This window comes from Equus przewalskii, chromosome X (genome assembly GCF_037783145.1).
Source record: "Equus przewalskii isolate Varuska chromosome X, EquPr2, whole genome shotgun sequence".
Taxonomy (NCBI): domain Eukaryota; kingdom Metazoa; phylum Chordata; class Mammalia; order Perissodactyla; family Equidae; genus Equus; species Equus przewalskii.
The window spans coordinates 55,955,341-55,968,638 of NC_091863.1; the positions used below are offsets into that span (position 1 = coordinate 55,955,341).

At 41.4% G+C, this 13,298-nt stretch overlaps 1 protein-coding gene across 10 annotated transcripts in view; it reads right to left on the reverse strand.

Moving 5' to 3' along the window:
- Positions 1 to 12,961, reverse strand: part of HDAC8 (histone deacetylase 8) — a 199,860-nt gene extending 186,899 nt beyond the window's left edge. For 7 of the 10 annotated variants that reach the window (XR_011536133.1, XR_011536134.1, XR_011536131.1 and 4 more), the window contains exons 1-4: positions 12,378 to 12,961; positions 11,792 to 11,844; positions 9,410 to 9,540; positions 7,357 to 7,498 (exon numbers count right to left, since the gene is read on the reverse strand). Coding sequence is in view for 6 of the 10 variants with exons in the window: in XM_070605760.1 (XP_070461861.1) it covers positions 7,357 to 7,498; positions 9,410 to 9,540; positions 11,792 to 11,844; positions 12,378 to 12,602 (551 nt within the window). In the remaining 4 variants the exon portion in view is untranslated. Of the gene's footprint in view, positions 1 to 2,429; positions 3,630 to 7,356; positions 7,499 to 9,409; positions 9,541 to 11,791; positions 11,845 to 12,377 lie in introns of those variants that run through there. The other 3 variants (XM_070605762.1, XR_011536132.1, XM_070605759.1) reach the window with 3 other exon arrangements.
- Positions 12,962 to 13,298: the final 337 nt, after the last annotated feature.

Genomic DNA, 13,298 nt, shown 5'->3' on the forward strand with positions numbered 1-13,298 from the left:
TGTTTTGTTTTCATACTATTCTGTACATGCTTTCCAGATGATTTTTATCTATTTCCGTGGTTTTAATTAACATCTATCATTCTGTTGACTCCCAAATCTGTATCTTCAGGGAAGATGATTCTCCTGAGCTCCGGCCTCTTGCTAGTCCGAGTATGGTCCACAGACTGGCAGCATTTAGTATCACCTGGGGTTTGTTAGAAATGTAGATTCTCAGGTTCCACACTAGACTTCTGAACCGGAACCTGCATTTGAACAAGATCCCCAGGTATTTCATATGCACAGTTAAAGGTTGGGAAGCCCTGGGCTAGACTCTATCACCGGCTCTCTAACAGGTATCTTTAATTAACTGTTCCATAAGCACATCAGTTTTTATCCCCTACTCTTCTTGGTTAATGGTGACATAATTTATTCAGTCATCTACACAAGAAATCTAGATCACTCCTTCCTCATCATTTATATCAAACTGGTTACTATTCCTATCTATTCTAGCTACTAAATGGCTCTTGAATTTATTCCCTCTTCTATGCTCATCACCACTGCTTTCACCTCCTTTTGGGCAGATTATTGCAGTAAGGTCCTAACAGATTTCTCTATCAACAACCCCGCCTCCACCCAATTCATCTGCCGACTCTTGCTAGAATCATATTCCTAAAATGCAAATCTGGGGGGTCGGCCCTGTGGCCGAGTGGTTAAGTTCACGTGCTCTGCTTCGGAGGCCCAGGGTTTCACTGGTTCGGATCCTGGGTGTGGACATGGCGCCGCTCAGCAGGCCATGCTGAGGCGGCATCCCACATGCCACAACTAGAAGGACCCACAACTAAAAATGTACAACTGTGTATCGAGGGGCTTTCGGAAGAAGATTGGTAACAGTTGTTAGCTCAGGTGCCAATCTTTAAAAAAAAATGCAAATCTGGTCATGTTACCTCCTCCTGGCTAAAGATTCCTTCAGTGATTCCTCACTGTCTAAAGCCAACGTTCTTTTTTTTTTGAGGAAGATTAGCCCTGAGCTAACTACTGCCAATCCTCCTCTTTTCGCTGAGGAAGACTGGCCCTGAGCTAACATCTGTGCCCATCTTCCTTTACTTTATACGTGGGACGCCTGCCATAGCATGGCTTGCCAAGCGGTGCCATGTCCGCACCCGGGATCTGAACTGTCGAACCCTGGGCCGCTGAGAAGCGGAACATGCGAACTTAACCACTGAGCCACCGGGCTGGCCTCTAAAGCCAACGTTCTTAACCAGGGACCAGGTTACGTGGGCTTTAGGAGATTCTTATACCTTCTGAAACTATAGGGAACAACTGGTGGATGTATATTTTTCTAGGGACAGTGTATACAGATTTCATCAGATTTTCAGAGGGGTCCATGACCAAAATATTTCAATAACCACTGACCTGAAGGATCAAGTCCAAGCTATTTAGCTTGGCATACAAGGACCCTTCATAGCTCCCCTACTTTACCTCCAGACACTTGCCTATAGGAGCCCTTGCTTTCAGCTTTAATTACAGACATGGAAGCTCCCTCAGTTTCACGCCTCTGCCTCTGCACATGCTGTTTCTGGAATTACCCCAAGGTTACATATACGACCAGTAAGTGGTGGAGCCTGGATTTGCACCTAGGTCTTACTTCAAAGTTCACAGTCATTCCACTCTACGGTGGCTTGACATTTTACCTTGTGACCTAGTACACACAAATATATACACTAGAACAGGTTTCATGAAATCCACCTTGATATCAAAAGATGCTGCTTGCAGCCCACCAAATCGACATAATGTTCCATTAATGGGCTGCAAACTTCAGTTTGAAAAACACTGCACTAGACCCTTGCTGATACAGGGGGTTCTCTTTACCAAGAATTTATTATCTTAGCCCCAGCAGTACCAAGGTTTTGAAGTTTCCTTAGGAAAACAAAAGCTGTCATAACATGAAAGCATTAGCTAATGAATTGACCACTCATATCAGTACCCATTTAAACAACCTACTCCTTTAAACACTAGCACCTATCCCTATCCATCTGTTCAATCATTTTATCTCTCATGGATTGTCAGCTATGTCAGCGAGCAGCAATTCAATGCAAATCTATCACAAAGTGAAATTACAAATCCAGTTACAAGATGCAGGATATCATGAAGTCAACACACAAAACTGACAAGGATCTGGCAGACCATTTTACAACTGAAGACGAGAAAATAAATAAGGATAATGATTTTAAAAGTGGTTTAAAAGAGAGTGATTTGAATACCAAATGATTAAGGAGAAGCCCTTGGGAAAACTGACGAAGCCATTGAATATCTTGGCAAAATCAACCCTCTTAATGATCATGCTGCAGAAGTCTCGCAGGAGGTGAAATGTACCATCTTGAAAGATGATACAATTTTGTTGGAAAAATTAGGCCCAAAACGACAACAATCAATCAATCTTTGATACATTCTTTGTTTGTTGTAAGAATGGCTTAGCATTCAATTTTATTGAAAGAGACAAAATAAACATATTTTAATAGTTTTTAGTTATTCAGACTAGCATATAAGCCTTGCCTCTTCTACTATGACTCTAAAATTTTAGTCCCCCTTTTAAATGGATTCACTAAGTAGCCTTTCACCTGGTACCAAATGCCCTCAAATAGTAAGAAACTCCTGTATACATCTTCATCGCCTCATCACGTGGCATACAGCAGGAGCTTAATAAATGTTTGTTAAATGATTAATTGCAATAGCCTTCTCCTCTGCCTCTAGTCTCATTTCCCTCTGATCCAATCAGCACATTGCCACTCTCTCTCAAATTCTTCAGTAAATACCCAATGGCCCCAGAAAAAAGTCCAACTCCTCAGCATGGCTCACAAAACTTTCATAATCTGGTCTTGCTCTGTTCGTTCTCACATTCCAGCCACATTTAAGCACTTGTAGTTCTCCAAATGCTCCATACTTTCCCACTGCCGTGCTCTTATTATTCCCTCTGCTTGGAAGTCTCCATCCCCACCAACAGGAAGGCAAACTCCTCCTTCTTCTACCTCGTACGTAACTCTAGCATACTGACCACACTGCGCCTGTATTGTAATTTTCCCACCTTGTTCCAAGCAGTTTTTATTATAAAAAGCTTTATTGATAAAAGCAATATAATCACATTAGAGAAAATACAGGAAAAATATAGAAAACAGAAAAAAAGTGCACGTATATGTATGTGTGTGTACTATACATATATATATCTCTCATAATATCATCCTCACAAAGCCACTGGTATCCTTTTGTTGTAGTTCCTTCTAAGATTTTTTCATATGCATATTTTTTACATGACTCTAATCAGAGCGAATGTACGATGTTGTAGCTACCCACCCTTTAGAAACAAAGCCGACACTATACAATATACTTTCGCTTTTGTTACGTAGTCATCATAACCACTATTTACAATGGTTATGTAGTAGCCCATCGAGTGGATACATTGCAATACACTACCTGACCAGTCCACTGTTGTTGAATATTTAGGTCTCCTTCCCTCCCTTTTTTTAACTACTAGAAAAGAGAAATTACCATCTTCATATACGCAGCTTTTCCATATTTTGGATTGGTTTATTTCCTTAGAAGAGATGATCAAAAGTAACAGATGTTATGAGTCAAAGGTCTTTCTTCCTTCAGCTCTAATTTGGGAGGTAGAAAATATATACACATATATACAATGTTTTGATTTCTCTTTGTCTATTATTAGTGATGCTAAACATTTTTCATGTTTGTTTACTACTGGTTTCCTCTTTTGTGAATTGTCTGTCCATCTCTTTTGCCTACTTATCTGAATATTAGTGTTATAAAAAACCATTTAGAATAGTTAAAAATTTTAACTTTGTTGTATTTGCTGTAACTGTTTTTTTGCCTCTTTTTATTTTAGTAAAATTTTAGCTGCAAAAGTAATAAAATCTCATCACAGAAATTTGACTAGAGAAACACATTTTTAAAAATCATCAGTAATTCTGCTACCCTAACATAACCACTATTATCATCCTCACTAATTTTTTTATATGTGTGTGTTTTACAAAGTTGTAATTGCAGTGTGCATACAATTTTAAAATCTGCTTTTCTGTTAACACTAAGTATTTTGCTGAAATGCACTAGTCTTCACAATCATCATTTAAAATAATAGCATAGTATTCCTAGAGTAGATTCACCATTTGCTTATTGCTAGACATTCATGTTATTTCTAATTTTTTAAATAAATAACACTGATAAACACTTTCATGCAAATAGTTTTTTCCATATTTTGAATTATTTTCTTAGGGAACATCCTCAGGAGTAGGATTATTAGATAAAAGGGCATTAATACATGTTGGCTACCAAACTGCTTTCTTAAGGGGTTGAACCAAACCACGCTATTACTAGCAAACTGAGTACCATCTTTTTCAATTCTGTTAAAAACAGGCTTAAGAAGAGCTACGTAGTTGTTTTAAGTTTCATTGCTCTGATTAGTAGTGACGAACACTGTCCCATGTTTTCCAGATGTACTTAAGCTCCTTTGTAAGTCGTCTATTCATGTTCTTTGCCCGTATTTCTTCTTACACAACATACTGTATGAGTGCCTCAGAAAATATAAACCTATCACACTTTGTCATATTTATGTCAAATATGCCTTTTCAGTCTGTGTTGAGATTTTATTTTTAAAATGGCCATAAAACTTTTAAAAGTTATTTTGGTTTCAAAATTTTGTACAGTCAAATTTGTTGATCTTTCCCTTTGTGAGTCTTTCCTATTGCTTCCTAAGCTTAGAAAATTATTCCCCTTTAGAATTCTAGTTTTTTTAATTTGCTTTTTTATATTTAACTCTTCAATCCAGCTGCCACTTATTTTAGTTTATTATAGGAGCTGAGGGTATAAATGCTACAAGCTGTCACAACACAATTTACTGAATAATCCTTTCCACTCCCATTCGCTTGCTTTATAATAGGCTGAATTCTCATATATTTCAGTCTCTTTGGAGAATGTAGTAAAACATCACCTGTCTAATCTTATACCAGTGGCACCGGTGCTTTCATTATTCAACTTTTGTATATTTATAGCATTAGTCCCTCATTATTCTTCTTTTCCAGAATTTTCTTTGAAAATCACTCTCCTTTAGCTTTCAAATACAACTATTTGCTGTTTTACCTCTAAGACACGAATTTCTTGAGGGCAGAATTGGTTTATTTCCTTAGAATAGACTGCAAAGGATGATAGTACTGGGTCGACAGGTACGAATGTTTTCCCTACTCTTTTAACACTTATTTCCAAAGTTTTCAAAAAGAATGTGCCAATTTCACTGTAATCCTACCAGCACCTGGATATTCTGAAGTGAAGATTTATTTTTCAAAATTGGTAGGGGAAAAAATATACCATGCTTCAATTTCTATATGTCTGTTTATTAGTGAGGATAAACATTTGCTTGGCATGGAGTAGGTGCTTAATCAATGCATGCTGAATGAATAAATGGCATGTATGGGTCTGTACATGTATTTGGAGATGGAGAGGTTTAAACAAATATTGTGTTTATAACAGATAAATGCTGGCTAGATGCAAGTTTGCAGGCTCAATGCTTGTGGTCCATCTACAGGGAGGTTCCAGAGGTGCCAAGAACCCCCTGGAATTTGGACCTGAATTGGAGCAATCTCTAGAGAGTCTCTGTAATTTATATGCACCACAGGTGTGTCTGTTTCCAGGCAGGATCAGCTGAAAGCTGTCTGAAACAGTCAAGATAATGGCGTGTGGGTATGCCCACACCTACACATAGTCCAGGAGCAGCCAGGATTTGGCTCAAGATAGGATGTGCTTCCTTTGGCGGCAAAACAGTGATAAGAAGTGTCAGGTAACTGGGTATTCTTCTGGAAACTGGCCCAGGCCCTAGCAGATCTTAAGCAGTGAACTTAAATAAATAAGATCCTCCAGTACCACAGGCAGAAACTAGATCTGACCTGTAGAACCAGGCATTTTCCATGAAACCACACTACTTTTCTTCTCCACCTGCTAAGTACAAGAGGGCATACAAGTCCTTGGTTCAGAGAAGCTTGTTTTTCCCCTTTCATCTGCAGCTTGAAGGAGAAAGGGTCATTTTGTTCTCCCAGGGATCACTGTCTTTACTTTGAGTTCTTTTAATAGAATAAAAGCCAACAAAAGGCAGGTTGCTTCTCTTTGTTTTTAAGACCATGTAAAACTCACTACTAACCACTGGTTTCTTTTGTTCCTTTGCCTCAGTAGGAAATTCTAGTAGTAAACTTTCTCCAGGACTTTCTTGGTCATGAAATCTGTCGATTTGATGAAAAAAATTCCATGTTATTACCTTAACCTGCATACGCTGAAATTGTGCTCAAAGTTTTACTCTGAAAAGATAAAGTGCTGTTTTGTCTAGACTCAACGGAAGAGTACCAAGGTCATGGCCGATAGCATGAGCAGTTGGTGTGTGAATGACACATCAGCAGTTACTACCACTGCCGGTTCATTTCATTCACACAGCACATTGATAAATTCAGAGTTTTAAAAATCCTTTTCCTTCAACATGTATTAAGCACCAGAGACATATCAAGCAAGATGCCAAATGCTGAATGAGGCCCAGCAGTCCTTTTCAGACACAGAGTACAGCTGTTTGAAATGTTAACACAAAACTTCAAGAAGACTTTTCCTCTAACGCCAAGTAGCACCTAAGAACAGCTATTTCATAAGCCCGTTCTCCTTAGAGTGACACCTAACTCTTGGTTGTCACTTTCCTTAGAGATGGCAACATAAGCCTCCTCGATTCTTCAGCCTCTTGTTTTAAATCTATTCTCATCAATTCTCCACCTATTTGAAAATCTGTTTGCCACTTCTTTTAAGAACTTGCTCTAAAATTCACTTCTTCCAAGACTTCCATGATTAATTTCTCTCTACTGCTAAATCTCTTCAGCTCATACATGTATTCAATTGGTACCAAAATTGATGTTGCTCTCTAATTATTCTAATTTTTTAATGTTTCTAGAGTATAAGTCCCTTGAAGACAGAGCAATTTCCAGAACGCTGAAAAGAGATTTAGAGATTGCCTAATTATATCCTTTGCCCTGCCCATTTTCCTGAAGAAGAAACTGAGGCCTAGAGAGGTTAATCTGCACAAGTCAGTTAGCCAAGTTTGCAGGAAAGCTAGGCGTAGAGCCCAGGTGTCCCGACTTTCAATTATGCGCTTCCACCATATTACGTTACCTTCTCCTATTTCACTTCTATCTCTTCAGAATACACACACACACACACACACACACACACCGCACGCACGCATACACAAATCTCTCAATAAATGCCAATACAATAAGCATAAGAGTTTACATAACTGAGAAACTGACTCAAGGAAAGAGGCAGAAAGCAGAAAGGTCATTTTCTTACTTCTTTGCATGATGCCACCCTCCGGACCAGTTAATCGCTACTTTGCACATTCCATCAATCAGGCATTGGGCAGCTGTGATTGTAGCCCCTCCTACAGCTGCTGCATAGTCAAATATCCCTTCAGTGGCTGGGCAGTCATAACCTTCAGGGAAACAGTGGAAGAGCTTGTTAAAAGATGAATTGGAGAAAGAAGAGTGTAATATTGTGATTTATAATAAAAAATACATATTTGGTCTTCATCCCATTTTTGGGAGAGCTCCTAAAACTCTTGGAATTTCCTCAGTGATGAGAATGATAAAAGTGTCTTTGTTTTGTTAATCAGGTGACTTGTGGACCCCACGTAAGGTGGTGGGGGGCTCGGGGTAGGGGAGTGGTTGCCAGTAGAGTCCATCATGTGATTAGAGGATTGGAACTTTCAGTCCCACCCCCTGACCTCCTGTGAGGGGAGAGGAGCTGGAGATTGAGCTCAATCACCAATGGCTAATGATTTAATCAATCATGCCAATGTAATGAAGCCTCCATAAAAACTCAGAAGGGGCGCCAGCCCGGTGGTGCAGCGGTTAAGTGCCCATGTTCCACTTTGGCGGCCCGGGCTTTGCTGGTTTGGATCCTAGGTACAGACATGGCACCGCTTGGCAAGCCATGCTGTGGCAGGCGTCCCACATATAAAGTAGAGGAAGATGGGCACGGATGTTAGCTCAGGGCCAGTCTTCCTCAGCGAAAAGAGGAGGATTGGCAGCAGTTAGCTCAGGGCTAATCTTCCTCAAAATAAAAACAAACAAAAAAACTCAGAAAGACAGGGTTCTGAGAGCTTCGGAGAAGGTGAACACATGGAGATTTGGAGAGAGTGGCAGGCCTAGTGAGGGCATCGAAGCTCCACGTCCCTTCCCATATGCATCTCTTTCATCTGGCTGTTCCTGAATTAGATCCTTTTATAATTAACCAGTAATCTAGGGAGTAAATGGGTTTCCTGAGTTCTGTGAGCCACTCTAGCAAATTAATTGAACCCAAGAAGGGGGTCATGGGAACTTTTGATTTACAGCCTGTTGGTCAGGAGTACAGATAACAATCGGGATTTGAAATTGTCATCCTAAGTTGGAGGGGATTGTTGGAACATCCAATTTGTAGCCAGTCAGTCAGAAGCACAGGTAACAACCTGGGCTTGCAACTGGCATCTGAAGTGGAGAGCGCTCTTGTGGGGCTGAGGCCCCTACCTGTGGAATTTGGTGCTCTCTCCAGGTAGATAGTGTCAGAATTGAGTTGAATTGTAGGACACTCAGCTGGTGTCCTGAACACTACTTCATGGTATGAGGGGAAACCCCCCTCCACACATTGGAATTGGGTCCAGAACTCTTAGGAGGAATAGGTTGAGGTGTGACAACATTTCCTACCAAAAAGCAACTGTGCTAACAACAGCTCCAAATGAAAGATAAACATCTCCAATGTTGGGGAAAGGATCTTTTAACGTGTTAGAGCTAGAAAGGCTAAACTTTCAAGATTAACTAGTCATATCTTACAGATGGAGAAATCGAGCCCTGAGAGGCTATAGGTCTTATCTGTGGTCACACAGAGCCAGGCCTGGGACCCAGGTCTCTTGACACCCCCCGGCCCCCGCCCAGTCCCATGTTCTACTAAACCGTGCTCTTTCTCTAGACTATCCTATTAACTGCTTAGTTTTTAAAAATGCAGCTATTTAGTGAGAAATAAGGTAGAAAACTTAGCCAGAACATAAATCTGTACTCAAGTTAAAATATAAGGTCACAAGACAGTTAAATGAGTACACATACAGTCAGACCTGACCTGGGCACTGCTATTAGGGCCTAAGCAACTGAAAGGTTTTCCTTCATCTGATCCATCACTCAGTTTTGCTCAACTCATGTGGTTTGCTTGTTAAGTGAGATACACGTGGCTAAACTAAGAGATTAAGATTGTGGTTAACACTTAGTTCTTAATTAAAAAGTATTAGAGACCATCTTGGGAGTTATAAAAGATGAAGCAGTTCCGACCTATAGATGGAATTTTATCTCCCATCGTCGCCCGGTAGTGACTTTACCTAGCCCATATTCTATGGAGTCTGGATGATCGTCATCTCCTTCTTGGCTGACTTTCTGGAGATGCTGCAGATAGGCATCGGTGTGGAAGGTGGCCATTTCCTCCATGGAGGCCACTTTGGGCTTAACTATCCTAATAATAACAGAGAACAAAGAGAGGTGAGTGAGTCAGACCCAGAGCATGCCAGAAGCTGGAAGCAGGAGCCAGTAGTCTGAGCAGAAAATACAACTCCAGCTTCTGGTTCCAGAGGGCTGAAGGAACATGTTCTGTCCCTCCACGGCACTATAGTCTTCACTTCCTCACGTTAATAAGGGGTGAGAGGATAGATTTTTCCCTTGCATTTATAGGAGGTAAAAAAAAAAAGTGACTAATCATATTTAAGTTAAATAATCAGGTATTGGACAAACTTTACCCTGTGAGTTACAACTTTCATGACAAACCAGTAGGCAGAGACATTTTCATTTGAATCAGTTCCTAAGTGGGCCATATAATCCTCTCAGCTATATTTTTACTTTAATGGGTAGTTGTATTGTCATGAATTTTGAATTTGGAGTCAGAGAACTGGGTTCCTGTCCTAACTCTGCACTTCCCAGTTCTACAACCTCAGGTAAGTTGCCTGTTCTGTAGTTCAGTTTCCTCATGTGTACAGTAGGAAGATCTCATGGAACTTACATGAAGACTAAATGATAACATACGTGAAAATGCTTTATGGATAACTATCATTATTATTAAGATTAAAGGATAAAAACATAGGCAACCCAAAACATGAAAGTTTCTATACTTGGCCCCGAGCATCTGCCTTGGAGAGGAAGTAGAGAAGGGGCGAACAGGTTGGAACTGGGCTTCACTCAGGGGTGCTCAAGCACCTCCTCACAAGAAATGACAACCAGGAGTGACTGAGAGACTACAGGACACTAAGCTGCCAACTGGACTCAGCACCTCTAACCTCTAGCTGCCTAGTCCCCATTTCCTCTTCCTGACTCTGCCACTGCCACTACTGCTCTTGAGCCCTCGCCACTCAAAGGGCAGTCTACGGACCAGCAGCAGCATCACCTGGGAGCTCGTTAGGCAGAACTTCAGCCTCACCTCAGACCTACTGAATCCGAATTTGTATCTTCAGAGGGTGATTCATATGTACGCACATTCAAGTTGGGAGAGCAATGACCTAGGCCACAGGGAGGCAGTACTGTTTTTTTTTTATGTTTGCTGAATGGGAACACGGAAATGAGCTTCTTGTGAATTAATTTGACGATAGAGGCTACTACAATCACCAAGCAGGCCAGCAGAATCCTATGGTCCAGCCTCAAAAATTAAATATACATAGCCAAAATCCAAGGACTCTTGCTTCTTCTTCAGGAAAACACATCTACACCCTCAGAAGTAACAAATCTGCCCATTCAAATAAAGATTTCACAGTTTCCTGGACCATGTTTCCCAGCCCCAAGAGCTCCCCTCTCTAGCAGCCTTCCTCTGATTTAACAAATACTTACGGGGAGCCTCCCTACTTAACTGGAAGGACACTGCACAGTTTTGCTTTGCCTTGATTTCTTGTTTGTCTTAAAGTAATTTTTGAAAGGTTAAATAACTTTAATGGAAGCCATGTAGTTTTTATGTGTACCAAATATATAGGTTAAAAAATGGCTGAAAAACATTCGTAAAGAAGGTACTCACTAAATGATTTTGTTAATAACAAGTATAAAATGTGAACACCTATTCCATTACCTTCTGGGAGATAAACAAAGCATACATACCACACTAGCTGGCATGGACAGACACTCACTTATTTGGCCAGAAAATGTCATCAATATTACTACAAGTGGTAGGTCATAATATTTACCCTTATAATGACAAATGGCAAGTTCATTTTTCTAAAGAAGCACGTAGTTCCGTGCTGAGTTCTGGCCTCCTCCTAGGAGTTGGCTTTGGTCTTGACTTGTCTCCAGGCTCACTCATTAAAGGTTGCTGGTGGGGATGGGGTGTCTGAAAGTCTTAAGTTGAACCCACACTCTCAGATCTGGCTTAGAAAAAAAAAACCCAAACCAGAACACCTCCCAGCTGAACACCTTTTTTTCTATCAGACAGGTTTTAGTACCCAAACGTACTCACCTCAAAATCTCCACAAAGCACCTCCCTAGGATACTTTCTTTCCCAGAGATAAAGTCCTGTTTCTAATGGATCTGAACTGCCTCACGTATTTTTTTCAAGTTTTCTTAATTCTTCAAGAGCTTTTTCTAGGTTACAGGCAGATTACAAACACGGTGAATTACAAAAAGCTTTAAAAAGAGGACCATTCTCTCCGTTATTAACCCCACTGTGAAGCAGGATATTAAGGCTATGAACACCTAGGTTCAGGGCTCTGTTCACAAAAGACAGGACAGCTTACCTCATTTGCTTATGCAGTGCATATGCTTCAATCAAAGAATGTACCATACTGGCCTAAAAACGTCAGCAAAAAAGAAAAAAGAGGCAGAAAATATTCTCTCAAATGTTTTATTCAGAGAAATCCCGTCGACTTCATCATCCTGAACAAAGGAACTAACTTTTAGCTCCCCTCCCTTCTTTTTACTTAACAGTTACAATGCACTTTAGACAATATAGATACAAAGTATCTAAATCGCTAAAGCGAACGCTACCGGGCCTTACGGAGGTCATGGAACACTTTTCTCCTTCAGCTTCTTCTCCACGACTTCAGAGATCCCTTGCCATAGAGACACCAGCCCCTCAGTGCCATTCCCTCCCCCGCACCCTTCCCCCTCCCCCCGTCCGTTGGACACCCCGCTGATAAATGCTGCGCTCTCAGAAACTATAAGGGAACACTTCCTCCATCACCTGGGAGAGCTGACCCAGTTTCTGCTGAAGATTTCCCCCAGCCCAGTATCCTCTCCGCTTCCTAATGCCCTCCGGTCCACCGGCCCCCACCCCCACCCCCACCCCAAAAGCCCACGGTCTTTCATCCCAACCTCTCTTACCCGTTTGGGGACTTTGGCCAGGGAGTCGCATATGCTGACATACTCGGGACTGTAGATGTAAACCGGGGGCAGCGACTGCCCACTGTCCGCCGGTTCCTCCGGCTCCTCCATCTTCCACTTCCAGCCGTGCCGGAGCCACCGTCCGGATCCGGCTTTTTTCGGACTCAGCCCGAGCTCCGGTTCCTGCTCCTCTGATCGGCCGCAGCGGTGCTCCCTGGTCAACATTCCCTCCTATTCTTGAGATCGCCGGAGACACTGTCCCCACTCTCCATCCAACTGGAGGAATGCATGGGCCTTCCCAGGTCAGAATCCCTTCATTTAGTGACCACAGTTCAAAAACGCGAGGTCGGCAGATATAAATGCCCAAAGAGTTGCCAATTACGATCGATATTTTACAGCACAAATAAGCACGGTCAAAACTAACCATCCTTGTTGCCCTACGGGACCATTTGAGATCAGGTCAGACCAGCTTCAGAGCATGCTGGGAGATGTAGTTTCAAGGGGTTTGAGTAGCGGAAGAACTGGGGCTAATTAGCCGCGAATTTGAGTTTTAGCGCTAAAAAAAAAAAAAAAAAAAAAAAAAAGAGGCAGCCTTAACTCCTTATGAATTGTTTCAATCTGCAAATACGCCCACATAACTATTTAAAGACGGATACAATGTAGCCAACAAGAGCCCGGCACCACTTAGCTACGTCAGATGGGCTTTTGGGTGGGGGACTAATTGATGGTACAAACGTTTTGAAAAGTTTACACAGTAAATTCTGCACCGCAAGTTTAGCTAACTGCTTTTCATCGTTAATTATCCAAGTCCATATAAGAATTACCAATCTCAATAATTTACTCTGGCAAAGCTGATAGCACTTTCCCAAGAGCCTGGCTGGTACGCTGGAAATTGCTTGTCAGATTCCAATGAAGCAATGA